A 15,834-nucleotide genomic window follows, 5' to 3' on the forward strand; every position below is an offset into this window, starting at 1 on the left:
CAATGTACCAACCAATACAACATATCAAGATTATCCTAATTTCTGTAATCATTCATGATAATTTGATGGACTTTTAATCTTTTTAATACTTTGCATGCTATTTTAGTATATCTGTTACATGCACAAAAAAGTTTATTTTTAAATAATGTTAACTGGTTAAAATTGTAATTTCTTTACTGCACAATAAAACATCTAAAATTAAATGCATCCATAAAAAATTACATTTGATTTTTTGTCAATAAAAGAATAAGAACAAAATAAATCAAAATTAAAAGCAAGAATATCTTATACTGATTTTATTCCATGACATTATTCACAATTTATACAAGATATATACATTATGAGCATAGAGTAGTTTCTGGACCACTAGTGGTTTACGAAACAATTGTTCACAGATGAAGATGTTTCTCTTTAGTGGCATCAAATTTCTCCTCTTCTGACTGACACAAAATTATCTGCTACTTTATACAGAACATGGAATGATTAATGCTCGTATTTTATTTTTTAATAAATTTGATTTTCACACTATATAAATAAAACTGATAATGCATATTTAAAAAAAGCTCCATTCAGTCGGAGATCTTTCCTTCTCTTCCCAAAAACTGGGTAGTGGTCTACGAGATTATTTATTTTATGATTGGTGGTCTGCGAGAATATAAAAATATTAGCGTTCACTCGCATAGGAGATATCTTAAGCTATTTAAAAAATGTCCATCCTCCAAGTGAATGGAATCGGTATAATATTTGAATATAGTTTGTGAAAATTTATTTTCATAAGTATTTTAAGAAAAGGAAAAATGAGTTTTTAAATTTTTAGTAACACATGATATTGGGCACAAAACATTTAAAATACAATGCATAGCATACAAGCAGTAATTCATTCTTGAATAGCCTACATTAAGTTTTTATTACATTATATCATAAGTGATTACTGTGCCATTGGTGAACATGCACACTTTCCATTCTTACAGATATATATTTTACATAACAACACATGAAGAGGTAGAGAGTGTCTACCAGTCAGCACTGTTGTTTGCTAAATAGTCTCTTCTTCCAATATTGGATGCCTGTTTGTTCTGAACAGCCTCTAGTTTGGGACAATCTTTGATCCTGTGACCAAGTCCACCACAGTAAGAACAGCCTCTCTCTTCTATAAACATTGAGAAAATATTTCATTCTTTATATGTCTGAAGTAATATATATTTTTAAACGTATTTTGAATCATATTCAGAAATTACAAATAGATTTGTAATTAGACAATTAAACAAAACTAAATATAAAAGTTTAAATTTTCCAATAAAATAGATTTATTAAGTTGTCATATTTCATCGATTTTTCATAATAAAGGGAATAATAAATATAAAAATCACATTACTCAAATAATTATAAACTTTAATTGACTGCAGTATTTTCGAGTCACAAAATAAATTATAATATAAATTTTTGTTTTGTTATGTTTACTTTACTCTTAATTCATAATTTCAGTAACCAGGAGATTAAATTTATTTTAATTATAGCAAATTCTTGAATAGTATATTAATTAAAGATTTTCATTACAAAAAACAATAATTTTTTTTGCATAAAACTAAACGTTGAAAGTTCCCTATAAAATAATAAAAAAGAAAACATTCAAATTGATTCTCTTAAAGAAGTTGCATGCTTTAAAAATTTGTCATATTTGAGGCTCATTTTATTATTTTAGAAGTATCAGTAGTTTAAATTTTAAAACATTTACTGCCGTAGATAAGCCGAGTCAAAAATAAGTACAAATTTAAAATTCGATGTAATGAGTATGATATATTACGTGAAGTCTGCTATTGGGATAAATTTTAAAGTCCTTGTCAAAATCTTAACATTAAAGATACAAAAATTGTGCTTTTATCATGAGTTAAAAATTCCAAGACTTCCACTATTATGATAATTTTTATTTTATTTAGTTAAATGCATTTTTTTTTTATATGAAAAGAAAAATTGAAGAAATTTTTTCATTTATTTTTGGTAATAATGCAGAAAAGCAAACACTGTTGGTATTTCAATACTTTATTTCTATAATGCAATGTATCAGTGACCACTGGCTAAGTTATCTTTGACTATTTTTATAAAAGATGTCCCTCCCTAAAATCTTACCATTAAAATCAGCATTCACTGTAATCAATGATGTCTGCGAATATTGAATATGGAGAAAGCAGTGCAAAGCTTGAATTCAGAGCTTTGTGTACAAATGGGTAAATTAAGAAAAAGGAGTGACAAGTGAATTTTAAAGCCAAATTTATCTATTTGACATATAGTATTATACTATCACAATTTTCTAAGCTTATTAATTGAAGCAGATTGATTTCATTAATAAAAACATCACCGGGATTATATCGAGATCTTACTGTACTTTTAAAACCAAAAAATGAAAAGACTACCTCCAAGGTCAAAATATTTCTCATTCTCAGATTGTAGAGCAGCTAAGAAAGGTGGCACTTTTTGTTTAGCTTCAATCAGCAAATGCTTCATATCCAGAAGTACGGACTCATCTGTGGAAGAGTAATACACATTTCAAAAACTATGAATCTCATTACATTTTTGCAATTTATAACAGGGTTCTCACTCTTTTAACAAAGCAAAAATTAAGCACTTTTAAGGAGTTTTTTAGAAAAAAATTAAGAACTTTTTTAAAAAAAATTATGGACCTTAAAAATAGCATGATTGTTTATCATCGAATCATTATATACCACCAGTGACAGTGCTAATTATTTAACTTTCTTAAAAAAAATCAATAAAAAAAATGACAAAAAGTAATTTTATTATAATGTAAGTATTGATAAAATTGTTTTAATAATTGTTTCAGGGCTTGCCAAAGTAGGAACCAGACAATTTTTGCAAACCCGGGTCGGGTTTTTAAAAACATTTTCAGATTGTTATTATTAACGACAAAATTATCTGTATTCCCTTTTTAATCATTCTACTGAAATTGAATTGTAAAATTAGGTGCAGAAATATATTAAAAAAAGAGTAAATAAAGAAATTTTGGAAAAATATTGAAAATATTATCACAAGTTTTTATATTTTGCCACTAGACATGCATTACATATTCAGCTGTGGGCCAATCTTGGTAAATATTCAGTTATGCCAAAAAAATTCTTCTTCTCTATTAACAAAATGTTTCATTTATAAGGGTATATATTTAAAAAAATAATAATACTAAGAAGTTGAATTAGAGTTATGCATGAGAATAGCTTTTTTTAACTATGTCATGTCAAATTAAATCCTATTTTCAGTAAAAGCGGGTCATACTAATATCTAAGCACCTTGAATCATTCCACTTTTTTTCTTTAGGCTTAACTTAATATATATTTTTTTAAAAATTCACTGCAATAAATATTTTTATAAAATTTTTAAAGAATAAAAATACAATTATGTTTAAGATTTATAATTTTCAAACTATAATGTTCTAAATATGTTTTTTAATAGTTCTCATTAGTATGTTTTTTAATAGAAACTTATTAATAATAGGGTCCAAAATGATTTTTCAAAGGTATCAATGCATTCCTATGGCTAGAAAATTGGTAAGGTTAATTAATTAACAAATATTTATAAATTATTTATTTTTTCATAATTTATAGACACTTACTTGTAATATTTCTTTATCATCCAGTATAATTCTTAATATTATTATGATTTGATATTTTACTTTTATGGTGAATTAATAGTTCTCAAAAAATCTATTGAAAAATTTTATGAAAAACATTTTTATGAAAAACATATTGAAAGTAATGTGCAACTTAACCATTTTGAAATTATTCCTCAACAGCAAATGTGATATATTTACTTTTAAGATGAGCTTTACAATTATTTCCAGCCAAACTGATATTAGGAATTAACTTTAATATTACTAAACAATCTGACGAAAAACATTTACTAATTTTAAAGCAACCAAAAGTTGAATAGAAACTTTTTTATTCTAATAGACATTAATAACAAAAAGTTTGGGATCTTTTAATTGAGTAGATTTAAATTTTTATGCAACAATTTGCTTATCCCTAAGAAACAAAAACAATAACAATCTAACTGTGTAACGATCTGAAACTTTAAAAAAATTTTTACATTGCAGCAAAACAAGTTATGAAAAGTTACCTAACATTTAACTTTCTTGTTAGGACCAAATCATGCATTATTTAGTACTCAGAAATAAAAATTTAAAATATTTTTGAAAAAACTTGAGGTTTTTCTTCAAAAACTCAATAAATCTCAGATTTTTGATATAAAATCTACGTGGGATGGGATTTTTCAAACCCTGTTTATTACATATCTGTCTAATTTTTAGTACAATCATGAATTTTGAAAAATGTTGTTGCTTTTATAAATTTACAGTTACTTATTACACACTGAAATATTATACAAATTTATTTAATTCCTCCAAGATTTTTGGAAATAATTTTCATTACGGATTCTAGTTCAAAATTCTTTTCTTAGAGTTTTATTTTATTCCTATTAGCAAATGCATTACCAGTAGAACTGCGTTTCTTGAATTCTGTCAATTTTGAAGGTCAGTGTGGGTCTCCTACCTAAGTACCTTAGAACTGCCCCCCCCCAAAAAAAGCACTATCTCTTTCATCTGCCCTTGTCCACACTCTAGTCTTTTCTTTTAGAATGTCACTCTGCTCATAGAGCATCATTCGAGGCAAAAGGCAGAATATATTAATGAAAGAGCCAATATATTAATAAAAAGACATGCTTTCTTCTGCTTGCCTGTAGCCATCTCACACACATCCCTTCTTGTCTCTCTAAAATGCTTTACTTTCTGTGCATGATCTAATTCTAGGTGATAAAAGAATGAGTTTTTGTTTTAAAACATTGAACTGAAAAATTGTTCCAATCAACTATAGTGATGCTGAAAAATTAAGCACTTTTAAGAACCTTGTACCAAAACTAAGTACTTTTAAGGGCCCTTATTTTCCAAAATAAAAGTTAAGCAGTTTTTAGGGATTTTTAAGGACCGTGGGAACCCTGTATAAGCAATATCACATGTTATTCAAACTATTTAATATTGGAATTCAAAATATGATAAATTATGAAACTACGATAAATACCATAGATAAATGTAAAATGCAGAGTATAGATATGTACCAATTTTTTTGGTAGCATAGAAACTATTGTATTTTAGTACCTAATCATCAATACCTCTGGGGTGACACAAGGTGAACAGAATGCAAAAACTTGATAAGAAGATATCAATTTATATACTATTCATATTTAATATAATTTTTTGAACTAAGATATATAATTAAATTACATATAGGAATAGCCATATTGGATTTTTGAATCACGTAAGTAGAAATTGTGATGCATGATTTTTAGATCCGGTGAATATGAATAGCAATATATGATTTTATTCTTGCATGAACACGAATCGAGATATTAATTTCAAAAACTTGTAAAAACAAATTAAGGCTTTGGATTTTAAAATAACGAGGTACGATTTTTAAATTGTGTGAATAAGATTCATAATGGGTAACTTTCAAATAAGCTAAATATGAACATAGAAGTTTGATATTAAAATCGCGAGAATATGAATGGCGATATTAAAAACAATAATCCCCCCAAACGAATTCACAGTTGCATAAGAGTATGAAAACGTCTTGATAAAGAGATTCAATATTTGTTAAATTATGATAAATTATTATTATTAAAACTTAAAATTTTAGATTGTGGTGAAAATTTCGTCGGATTATAACTTTTGACGAGCGGAAGTCTGTGAATCAATATTCTTGAGATACATAGAAGTCCAAGAAAAAATCACATGCCCTGTTCCTAGACTGGGAGGGATGGATACGAAAAACTCGGAATTCTGGGGTACACCAGGAATACAATCACCTCAATCAGTACAATCTTAAATTTAGGTCGAAATTAAGAGAAGGGCTGAAAAATTTTATAAGCAAAACTTATGTGTAATTTCACATGACATAAAATTCAGATTTTGTCCTTTAAATAAAACGTCAGTATATTTAAATTGAGTATGAAATTATGAAAAGAAAATTGAGAAGAAAAAAGCATATGAATATCTAATTTTTTAATTAATTAAAGAGGAATTCTCATCAAAACCTTAATATTTGTATTTGTTAATTTAACCAACTGTTAAAGGAATGTAAATACTTCTGCATGTGACAAAATATTGTCAAAATCAAATTAAAATTAATTTCTTCTCTAAGTAGTTTTACAACAACATCCAAATGAATAAATTTTTTTTATTTATTTTAAACTATTTATCTTATAAAACAAACCAAATGCTTTGTATTTTTCGTCAAAATATTTAGAAAAAATAACTTCAAAACTATAGTGAATGCAAACAATAAAAATTAATAGTATTTCTTTTTATAAAAAATATCAGTATTAATTTTTTTATAATAATGCAAACTTCTGCATTAGATATCTGTTCTACTTTTATTTGCACGTTGATTCAGTTTTAAAAAAGAAACCAAGAATAAGTCTGGCTACTCTAAGATAAGTTCAAAAAGTATCTATTACTTTGAACTGGGTCTATGATTGCTACCCAAAACTTTATACTTATAATTGTTATAAATGACACTGTTCTGGGTGTTCCATCAAGATGTTAAAATTTTACATTAACTGTCACCTGTTTCTCTTGACGATTTTCAGAAGTTTTACTAAAACTAATATTATAAAATTTAATTGATGTACTTATTTAAAGTACTAGATACTTTTAAGTTAATACATAATATCAGATACACTGGAACAAATCTATATCTAATGCATAGATAAAACAACATGTAAGATAGTACAAGTAAATTGCATTAGTATATTTAATATAATTTTTATTTAAAATGTTTTAAGATTCAAAAAAAAATTTTTTTTTTAATATTTATACACACCTTGATCTATTTACTTTCATAATTTTAAATATTAATTTTAGAAACTTACAAAGATGGTATGTGATAAATTAAAAGAATCAATAAAAATTTAAATGTAAAAGCCTACTCAGAAAATAAAAAGTTGTAACAATTTTTTTACCAAACTTTATAAATAAATTAACAAAAAATAATTAATATTAATTAAAAATTATTTTTTACATTGAATTATCTTTGCATACATAATTTTTCAGAATGCATGCAAAAAGTTTCAGATTCGCTTAAAGAAATAATGAAATCAACATAAAGAAGTCCAAATTTAAGAGCGCTTTCTTAACCAAACTATTGGGGCTATTATTTCTTCTTAAGGAATAGAAAGAAGAGTTCATTCAAAAATTATAAAATATGATAATTGTAAAATAACTATCAAAACTAATATTTCAAATTAAGTAAATTGAAAAAAAAAATATTGATTTAAATAAAATAAACTGATTTTTTCCCAAAAAGAGTTTTATTTATTAACAACAAACAGACTGTTTGACTGGCAAAAGCGAAAAAAATAAAAGAAAAAGGATACCATATATAATCAATAACATGTTTAACAGGAAAACAAATTGTTTCAAACATTGAAATACATACCACAGGCCTTATTAATAAATGTGGTGGCAATTCCCGTTTTCCCAGATCTTCCAGTTCTACCAATACGATGAACTACAAATAAAACACATTTTAAAGAAAATTAACGTTGAATACAATTTCACACACTATGATCAGCAATGGAATGCCCGTTAATCCAGGTATTTGAACTTTTATAACAGTTACAGCTAGGTGCTTAAATTTTAGTTAACAATGTGAAAGGTAATTTAATTAGGTGGAGGTTAAAAGGTTGAAAACAAAGGCTATTATGATAACATTATCACATGCAGTCTAAAAGAACAACTCAGTCTCTCAATTATGGTTTCCATGGAAACAGTATGGTTCATAATTATAACTCCATAGGATAGTTTATAATTCACATAGTATGATTCATGTAATTACTTAAATTAATACTTGTGCAAACATGGAACCCTTGATAATTAAATTGATTTTAAATATTTTTTGATCTGATTCCTTTAAAAAGAATAACTGATTTAAATCAACTGTGATTTTTTTATAATGCCATTAATTTTATTAAGCTGAATTTCTATTTTGAAAAAATTAAGTGTAAAATATATTTTGTAAAATATTGTTAGTAAATAGAAATTTTTTAGTGTGATTTTTTTTAAAAGTCCGATTTCAGTGATATCGGTTTTCTTACAAAGAAATAATGAAAGCGAAAATTAAATATAAATAAATTATTTTACTTACAGGCATATCTTTTTGATTATATTATTAAGAAAAAAGCATTGATTTAAATAATCTATTTTTTTAAAATGTATTAATTTAAGTATAAAATGTTATACATTATAATTAAAAGCTCTATTATTTCAGGTGTGATGTTTTAGCAAGTCTTATTTGATAACAAAGATTTCTTACTAAGAAATAAAAGGGATATGCATATAATTATCATATTTCAAAATAGACCAAAAATTTAAAAAAAAGGATAAGTGAGCCGTAAGACATTTTAATAATAATTTTTTATTAAATAAATGCAAAATAAATTGAGGGCAAATTTCTTTAATAATACCCATTTAGTTTCATGCTAATTTAAATTCAGCAGCTTTAAAACTTATTAAATGTGTAGTTTATGAATATCAATCAGAGTAACTTGAAATCATTTTTAATTTTGTATTCTGATCTAAACTTGTTTATTCTTTAATAGATACATAATTGACAAATAGACTCCTATTTCTTAACATTCATTAGCAAGTTGAACTTGAGAAATATAATCATGATTTCATTTATTCAATAATTAAATAACAATTTTAACCATTTCAGAAAGATTAACTAACTATTTTAACTATAATACTGTTTTTAAATATTAGGTATTAGTAATACATCTTACGAGATTTTTTTTTGTTAGCAAAAATCATGTTTTTTTTTTACATTTACTAACTTTTCTTACTATCATAATTTCTAGGACTAGGATATAATATAAAATAGAAAAGATTAAATTATAACTGAATCTCTTATATTTTAATTTAGCTGTAAATTTTTAAAATATCATACAGTGATTGAACTCTATTTTTTATCGAGATAAAAGTTTTTTTAAAGTGCCATTTTATTATGATTATAAGAATAAAAGAAAACTGGCGAAACCAACAGGTCAAGGTATGAATGTTCTAATGTTCTTGAGAGAGAGAGAGAGAAAGGGGGGGGGGATTCTGATACAATTTCTGAGTTAAAATCCTTAATCAAACAGTCATTGAAAAAATTACTCACATCATTTTGTGAACTTTTTTTTTCTCCCAATTTCTTTTTGGAAGTTAAAGACAAAATGACACATTATTAAAACTATGACGACAAAAAGTAATTCAGAAGCATTTTGAATTAATATCATTACTGGTCTCAAACTTTTTCTAGGCATTAGTATTAGTCCATGTTTGAATTATACGAAAAAATAGCATATGCATACATTGGTAACATTTACTAGTTAAAAATTATCATATTTGAATCATATATATCATAATTAAATGTATAATTATGATGTTGCATGCAAAAAAGTGTATTCACCATAATTTTCAACATCTTTGGGCATGTCATAGTTAATGACGTGCTGAATATTATCAAAATCCAATCCTTTAGAAGCAACATCAGTAGCCACTAGGACATCTTTCTCTCCTTGTCTAAAAGCATCAACAGCTCGTGAGCGTTCTTCTTGATCTAGATAAATTATTTAAACATATTTAGAACCCAAATTACTATAGTAGATTAAATACTAATACCATTTGCATAACTTGTTAAAACAAAAAACAGGAACACAAAGCATGATATTTGGGAATTGTGACACAAAGGGAAAATCTCTAAAAATTTTATGTGCAAAAATTAGATAACAATTCGTATACCATACATGTTTTATATTTAATATAATTTTTTAAAACCAACATTTTTAATTAAATAACTTACTAATGAAGAATATAACATCTTTATAGTAACTAATTCAAGAAAAAACTTAATTCTTACAAGAATTGGGATACTGGATTTCAAAACCGCTTGAATATGAATCACGATATTGGATTTTTAAATCGAGTGAATAGGAATCGTGATGTACGATTTTCAAATCGCATGAACACGAAACTTTTAAATCAGGTATATACGAAAATCGGTGTTTGATTTCTTCTACCTTGATTAAATCATGATTACGTCGCCTGCTTCATATTTTCTTTCCCCCTTGTGCAAACTTTTTTTCTTTGTGAGTACGAATGCTTTTTTTATAATAACTATTAATAAAGTATCTGAAAAATTGGAGAACTAACACCAATGTATCCACACAGCACGTGTCTATATTATCTAACTATGGTATACACATAAAATTAAAATTTACAATGTTTTTACCTATTATATAAAGTGATCACCACTATAATAAAATAAAATCTACAAGAATGGAATTATTGCAAATATCAAAACAATGCCATCCTCAGTAAAATTATTACTGCCCGTTTGTAAAATCAAATATTTTTTCAATTATTGAAAGATTTGTGGCATATAGATTTGATTCTGTCACCAACAAAAATAAAAGAATACAGATGGGGTTTCTTAGGGAAATCGAAGATGGAAGTGTAGCGTAAAGGAATTCAGATGAAAACTGTTTATGAATCACTCATTCAATAAGGTCTGAAAGTGCTTGATGTTTTAAAATAAGCTTTATAGCAAGAAATATTGAAAGTTGCAAATAATTTTTTCAACCATGTCGAATCTTTAGCTTGTTAATCAAGAAAATAAACCAATATTTTAAAATTCTTCAATAAATTAAAAATTGTAGCTCATATTTTTTTACTATGTAAATGCAGTAAAAATAAAATATCAATCAATTCAGTTAAAGTACAACCTTATAATATTTTCGAAAAATTTAAATTTGAAATATTTTTTTCCGTAAGTGAAGATATTCTAGCATATGTAAAAGAAATTTAGACTATCACTAAATTAGTATACTCAAACATATAAAACTAGTATTAACTATAAATGTTCAAATTAATGGATTATTAATGCATACCTTTGCCCCCATGAATCGCTACTGCTTCAACATTTTTTAAAAGTAAATATTCATGTATAGCATCAACATCCTGTTTCTTTTCGGCAAAGATTAGAACCTAAAAAAGTAAGAAATTGTTTTAGGCTAACATGGAAGAATCTCTAATTTGTTCTCTATCTCTAGAATCTCTAACTAGAATATTGTTCTTCAATTTTTACACTAAATTCATGTTGTAATAATATTCAATACTTTTACACAGATTTAACACTTTCTGGATAATAATATATGTATATATCTTTTTGACAATTGTATAAATATATATAGATAACCATAATTTCGAGGAGATACCTCATATCATTTCTGACATAAAACGTAAANTTTTAGGCTAACATGGAAGAATCTCTAATTTGTTCTCTCTCTCTAGAATCTCTAACTAACTAGAATGTTGTTCTTCAATTTTTACACTAAATTCATGTTGTAATAATATTCAATACTTTTAAAATGTGTAATTCAAAAACTTCAGTTTGAATCTTTATAAGAAAAATAAATTCAATAAAGGGAAGGGAAACAGATTTAACACTTTTTGGATAATAATATATGCATATATCTTTTTGACAATTGTATAAATATATATAGATAACCATAATTTCGAGGAGATACCTCATATCATTTCTGACATAAAACGTAAAGGCCTAACTGGTGATTTTTTTTTTACTACTAGAGCTGAGAAAATTCTGTTTTATTGAATTAATTTGCCAAAATTTTGCTATTACTCTCCCTTTTTTATCATTTGCGACAATCTATTTTTGTAATTTATGGTCAATAATAATTTAAAGAATTAACAATGCAGGTAAAAAACAGTGTGTAAGAATATGCAATAGGGACTTTCTCCTTCAACCAAAAAAGACGTTGACGAATCAGCCTGGGAACTGTCTTTTACAAAGATTGATTCCCCCTCTCCAGCCGTGAAAAAAAGAAAATGAAAGAAAAATATGCAAAACATTTTCAAAAGTGAATGAGTGGGGTGAAATGTTCAAACAATTTATTTTGTAAGTCAAGTTTATCCCCACTTTCAGCTGAAGGTCAACTTCCTTATTTTTACTTTTAGAAATATAAGATTTCAAAATTTTTAGATGCAACATGCAACATGATCAGCATGTAATGCAACATGATCAGCATGTAGATAAATGGAAGATGATGGTTTTAGATTTTTGGAAGTCTGCTTTTTCACAGTTTTATTGTTTATTATAATTTTTTTCCCTTTGCCAATTTAAAGAAAGATAGTTTCCATTTCTTTTCAATGCATATATTAACAATTTTTAACAGTTAAATCATTCGATTTATTTATAACTGGGATATTATAAATAAATTATAGAAGAAATATTGCATTTCTGAACATTTTATACTTTAATATTGTTTATTTTTTATATTCATTTTTAAAAATTATTTTAAAAGTTTTTGGCTGTTTATTAATTCAACATTAAATTTAGAAATATTAAATTAGTAATAAGAAATAGGATGCGTTCATGATTGTTCGGCTGTTATTGAAAAACTGTTCTTTTTTAGCCAAATTTTGCGGGTGAGGCGTTACCTCAGGGAGTTGCATCTCTACAATATTTCGGTATATGTATTCTTTTATACATAAAATATGGCAAAATAGTTAGATAATAAAAATTATATTAAGAACAAAATTTTGGACTATTTTATTACCATTATATTTATACAGTCATTAGATCAGATTCAGACTTTTTCCACCCAAAAATAAATTCCCTGATCTGGCAATTGTTACTAGATAAAGATATTTAGCATAAGAAAAAAGTGGGCTTCATTTTCAAGTCCTGCCGGAAACTTTATTTAAATAATTTCTTAAAATCTTTTTTTTTTTACTATGTATAAAGATATTTGAAAAATTAAGTCACCCAGATTCAATGATAAAAGAAAATTGCTGAATTCATTTGAAAGAAGACATACTGGAGGCGGAGTTTTTGTGAGAGTATCTAAAAGATGGACAATTTTAGCTTCTTGTTTAACATATTCCACTTCTTGTATGACATCTGCACTGGCAGCACCAGCTCTTCCAACATTTACTGTAACGGGCTTTACTAATGCACTCCTTGCAAAATTNAAATAGGACGCGTTCATGATTGTTCCACTGTTATTGAAAAACTGTTCTTTTTTAGTCAAATTTTGCGGGTGAGGCGTTACATCAGGGAGTTGCATCTCTACAATATTTCGGTATATATATATTCTTTTATACATAAAATATGGCAAAATAATTAGATAATAAAAATTATATTAAGAACAAAATTTTGGACTATTTTATTACCATTATATTTATACAGTCATTAGATCAGATTCAGACTTTTTCCACCTAAAAATAAATTCCCTGATCTGGCAATTGTTACTAGATAAAGATATTTAGCATAAGAAAAAAGTGGGCTTCATTTTCAAGTCCTGCCGGAAACTATATTTAAATAATTTCTTAAAATCTTTTTTTTTTTTTTACTATGTATAAAGATATTTGAAAGATTAAGTCACCTAGATTCAATGATAAAAGAAAATTGCTGAATTCATTTGAAAGAAGACATACTGGAGGCGGAGTTTTTGTGAGAGTATCTAAAAGATGGACAATTTTAGCTTCTTGTTTAACATATTCCACTTCTTGTATGACATCTGCACTGGCAGCACCAGCTCTTCCAACATTTACTGTAACGGGCTTTACTAATGCACTCCTTGCAAAATTCTGAATCTTTTTTGGCATGGTGGCAGAGAAAAGAAGAGTTTGTCGTTGACCCTAAAAAGTAATACACATAGCAAATTTAAATTACCTTTTTAAAAGAACCAACAAAATTCTCATAGAAAAAAAAATTATTCACTGAAAATTAAAAAATACAACTTTTTATTAGTGGCACACAATATTTTATTCAAATATTGAATTGATTAATATTGTTAGGGAACAAAATCAGGCCGAATTCATAAAAAATTGCAGGGGCAAAAGGTTTATTGTTCACTTTGGTAATATCTCAATATGAATTAAGCATCTGCTCTTAGATAAAAAAATGTTACCTAAAATAGGCTGTTTTGTGTTTTTTTTATTTTTTTTTTTAAAATATCCCCCAAGCAAAGCTTTGCATTGAAAAAGTGTAAATATAAAAGTTGAAGAAAAATAAATTTTGCACAAAATGAGTATCAATATATATTTTGTTTCAAATATGCTTACTTGACTTACGGACACTTCAGGGCAACTTTTTTAAGAAATTTCATTTTTTTGCTAAAATTAATGTTGAATTGCAGTAAAAACAGTTTGGCAACACTATTGTTTAAATATTGGCTAGTTCCATGATGTTTTGATGAATCCTTTTTTTTCACAATAAGTTATATCCCAATTTAACTACCCTCAATCTCAATTTTGCCCTCGCCCTTATGCCGGGGTGAGGCCAATGTACAAAAATATGGCAAATATTTTTATATTACTACAGAACATATTTTGACAAACTATGCAATACTTAACAGAGAAATGATTCAATGATTTTTGAGAAAACTTTCAAAAGGTTAAATTTATGGCAAGGAAGGTTCAGAAAGCACACCTTGAAATAAGAAAATATGGTCCTAATGTCTTCTTCAAAGTCTATGCCAATCATGCGATCAGCCTCATCTAAGCATAGATATCTGCATACGTCTAGTGTAACATTTTTCTTGTCTAACATGTCCATAAGTCTTCCTGGAGTAGCCACCATAATATGAACACCCCTGAAAATATATTAAAGCTCCATAAACTTATTTGAACGCTTAAACAAAACAATGTTACATTTGGTGGAAATAAAAATGCATTCAGGTTTTTCACATTTAATATTATAAACAGTGGAGGGAGAATTTTTTTACTTTTTTTTTACCCAAGTCAACAGAACCTGATAAGAAACGAAAAAAAAAAAGTATGATATTGTACCGAGCACAAGGGTTCATTTGGATGGGATATGAGAATAAAACAGTTTTTAAGACCTCAAAATTTTCATTAGTAAAAGCTTAAAGAAATTGCAGCTATTTACAGTACCCAATTACATAGCAAAACACAGACTTCAAAGCCTTGGATGGTTAAATGAACGGATGGTTCTCAAAGCCTCGGATGGTTCATTAGAGACTTGCATATCAGAACACGACTGCAATCACAAGCTGAGAATTCCTGCAGCGAATTTTAATGATCACTTTTTGATACAATTTATCTGTGCATACTTCATCATAAATATAAGTTATTTTTTCTTNTATCAAATTGAAGTTCATTCAGGTTTAAGCACATTTCTTAAGACATTCATTTGCATATTTTCTGAATAAAATTTTTAAGTCAAGTAAAAAAAAAATAATAAATATATAGCAACTTGATATAGGAAACGAAAAAGTAAACAATGACCCACCCCCTCCATAAGTTGACCACTTGTCTAAGTTGACCACTAAAACAATGCACCACAAGTGGTCAACTTACACAAGTGGTTTTACTGTATTTAAATACAATGTTATTGCACTATGGAAAATTCCAAAACTTCTTACAGTAGAAATTTTATTTTGCTTTAAGCTTTTTTTCCAACTTGGTGATTTTTTTTAGGAAGAAAACATTTCCCATTTAAAATTCTTAAAACCTTTAATAATTCATGAAATAGAAATAATATCTAAAAAATAATACTAAATAAATATTGAAAGGCTAAATAATTTAAATTTATTAACCAGGCCCAAATAATTTACCTCAGTTACAGAGTGATATCAATCATTTTTGCATGCTGTATTAATTTATGAGATTGTAAAAAAAAAAGCAACAGATAATCACATTTGAATTTCTATTAAAAAAAATAATCAATAATTACTATTGTTTTCATTTAT

General features: G+C 26.4%; 1 protein-coding gene across 1 annotated transcript; it reads right to left on the minus strand.

The window, feature by feature from the left end:
• Positions 1-281: 281 nt before the first annotated feature.
• On the minus strand, positions 282-14,715 carry LOC107440806 (ATP-dependent RNA helicase abstrakt; the record flags this gene model as incomplete). The annotated part of the gene is given in 7 exon segments (XM_043056721.2): positions 282-1,150; positions 2,412-2,522; positions 7,494-7,565; positions 9,507-9,656; positions 10,987-11,083; positions 13,556-13,759; positions 14,553-14,715. Coding segments are annotated over 7 exon segments (934 nt in total), but the record flags the coding sequence as incomplete, so codon positions are not given.
• Positions 14,716-15,834: the final 1,119 nt, after the last annotated feature.

This window comes from Parasteatoda tepidariorum, chromosome 4 (genome assembly GCF_043381705.1).
Source record: "Parasteatoda tepidariorum isolate YZ-2023 chromosome 4, CAS_Ptep_4.0, whole genome shotgun sequence".
Lineage (NCBI taxonomy): Eukaryota > Metazoa > Arthropoda > Arachnida > Araneae > Theridiidae > Parasteatoda > Parasteatoda tepidariorum.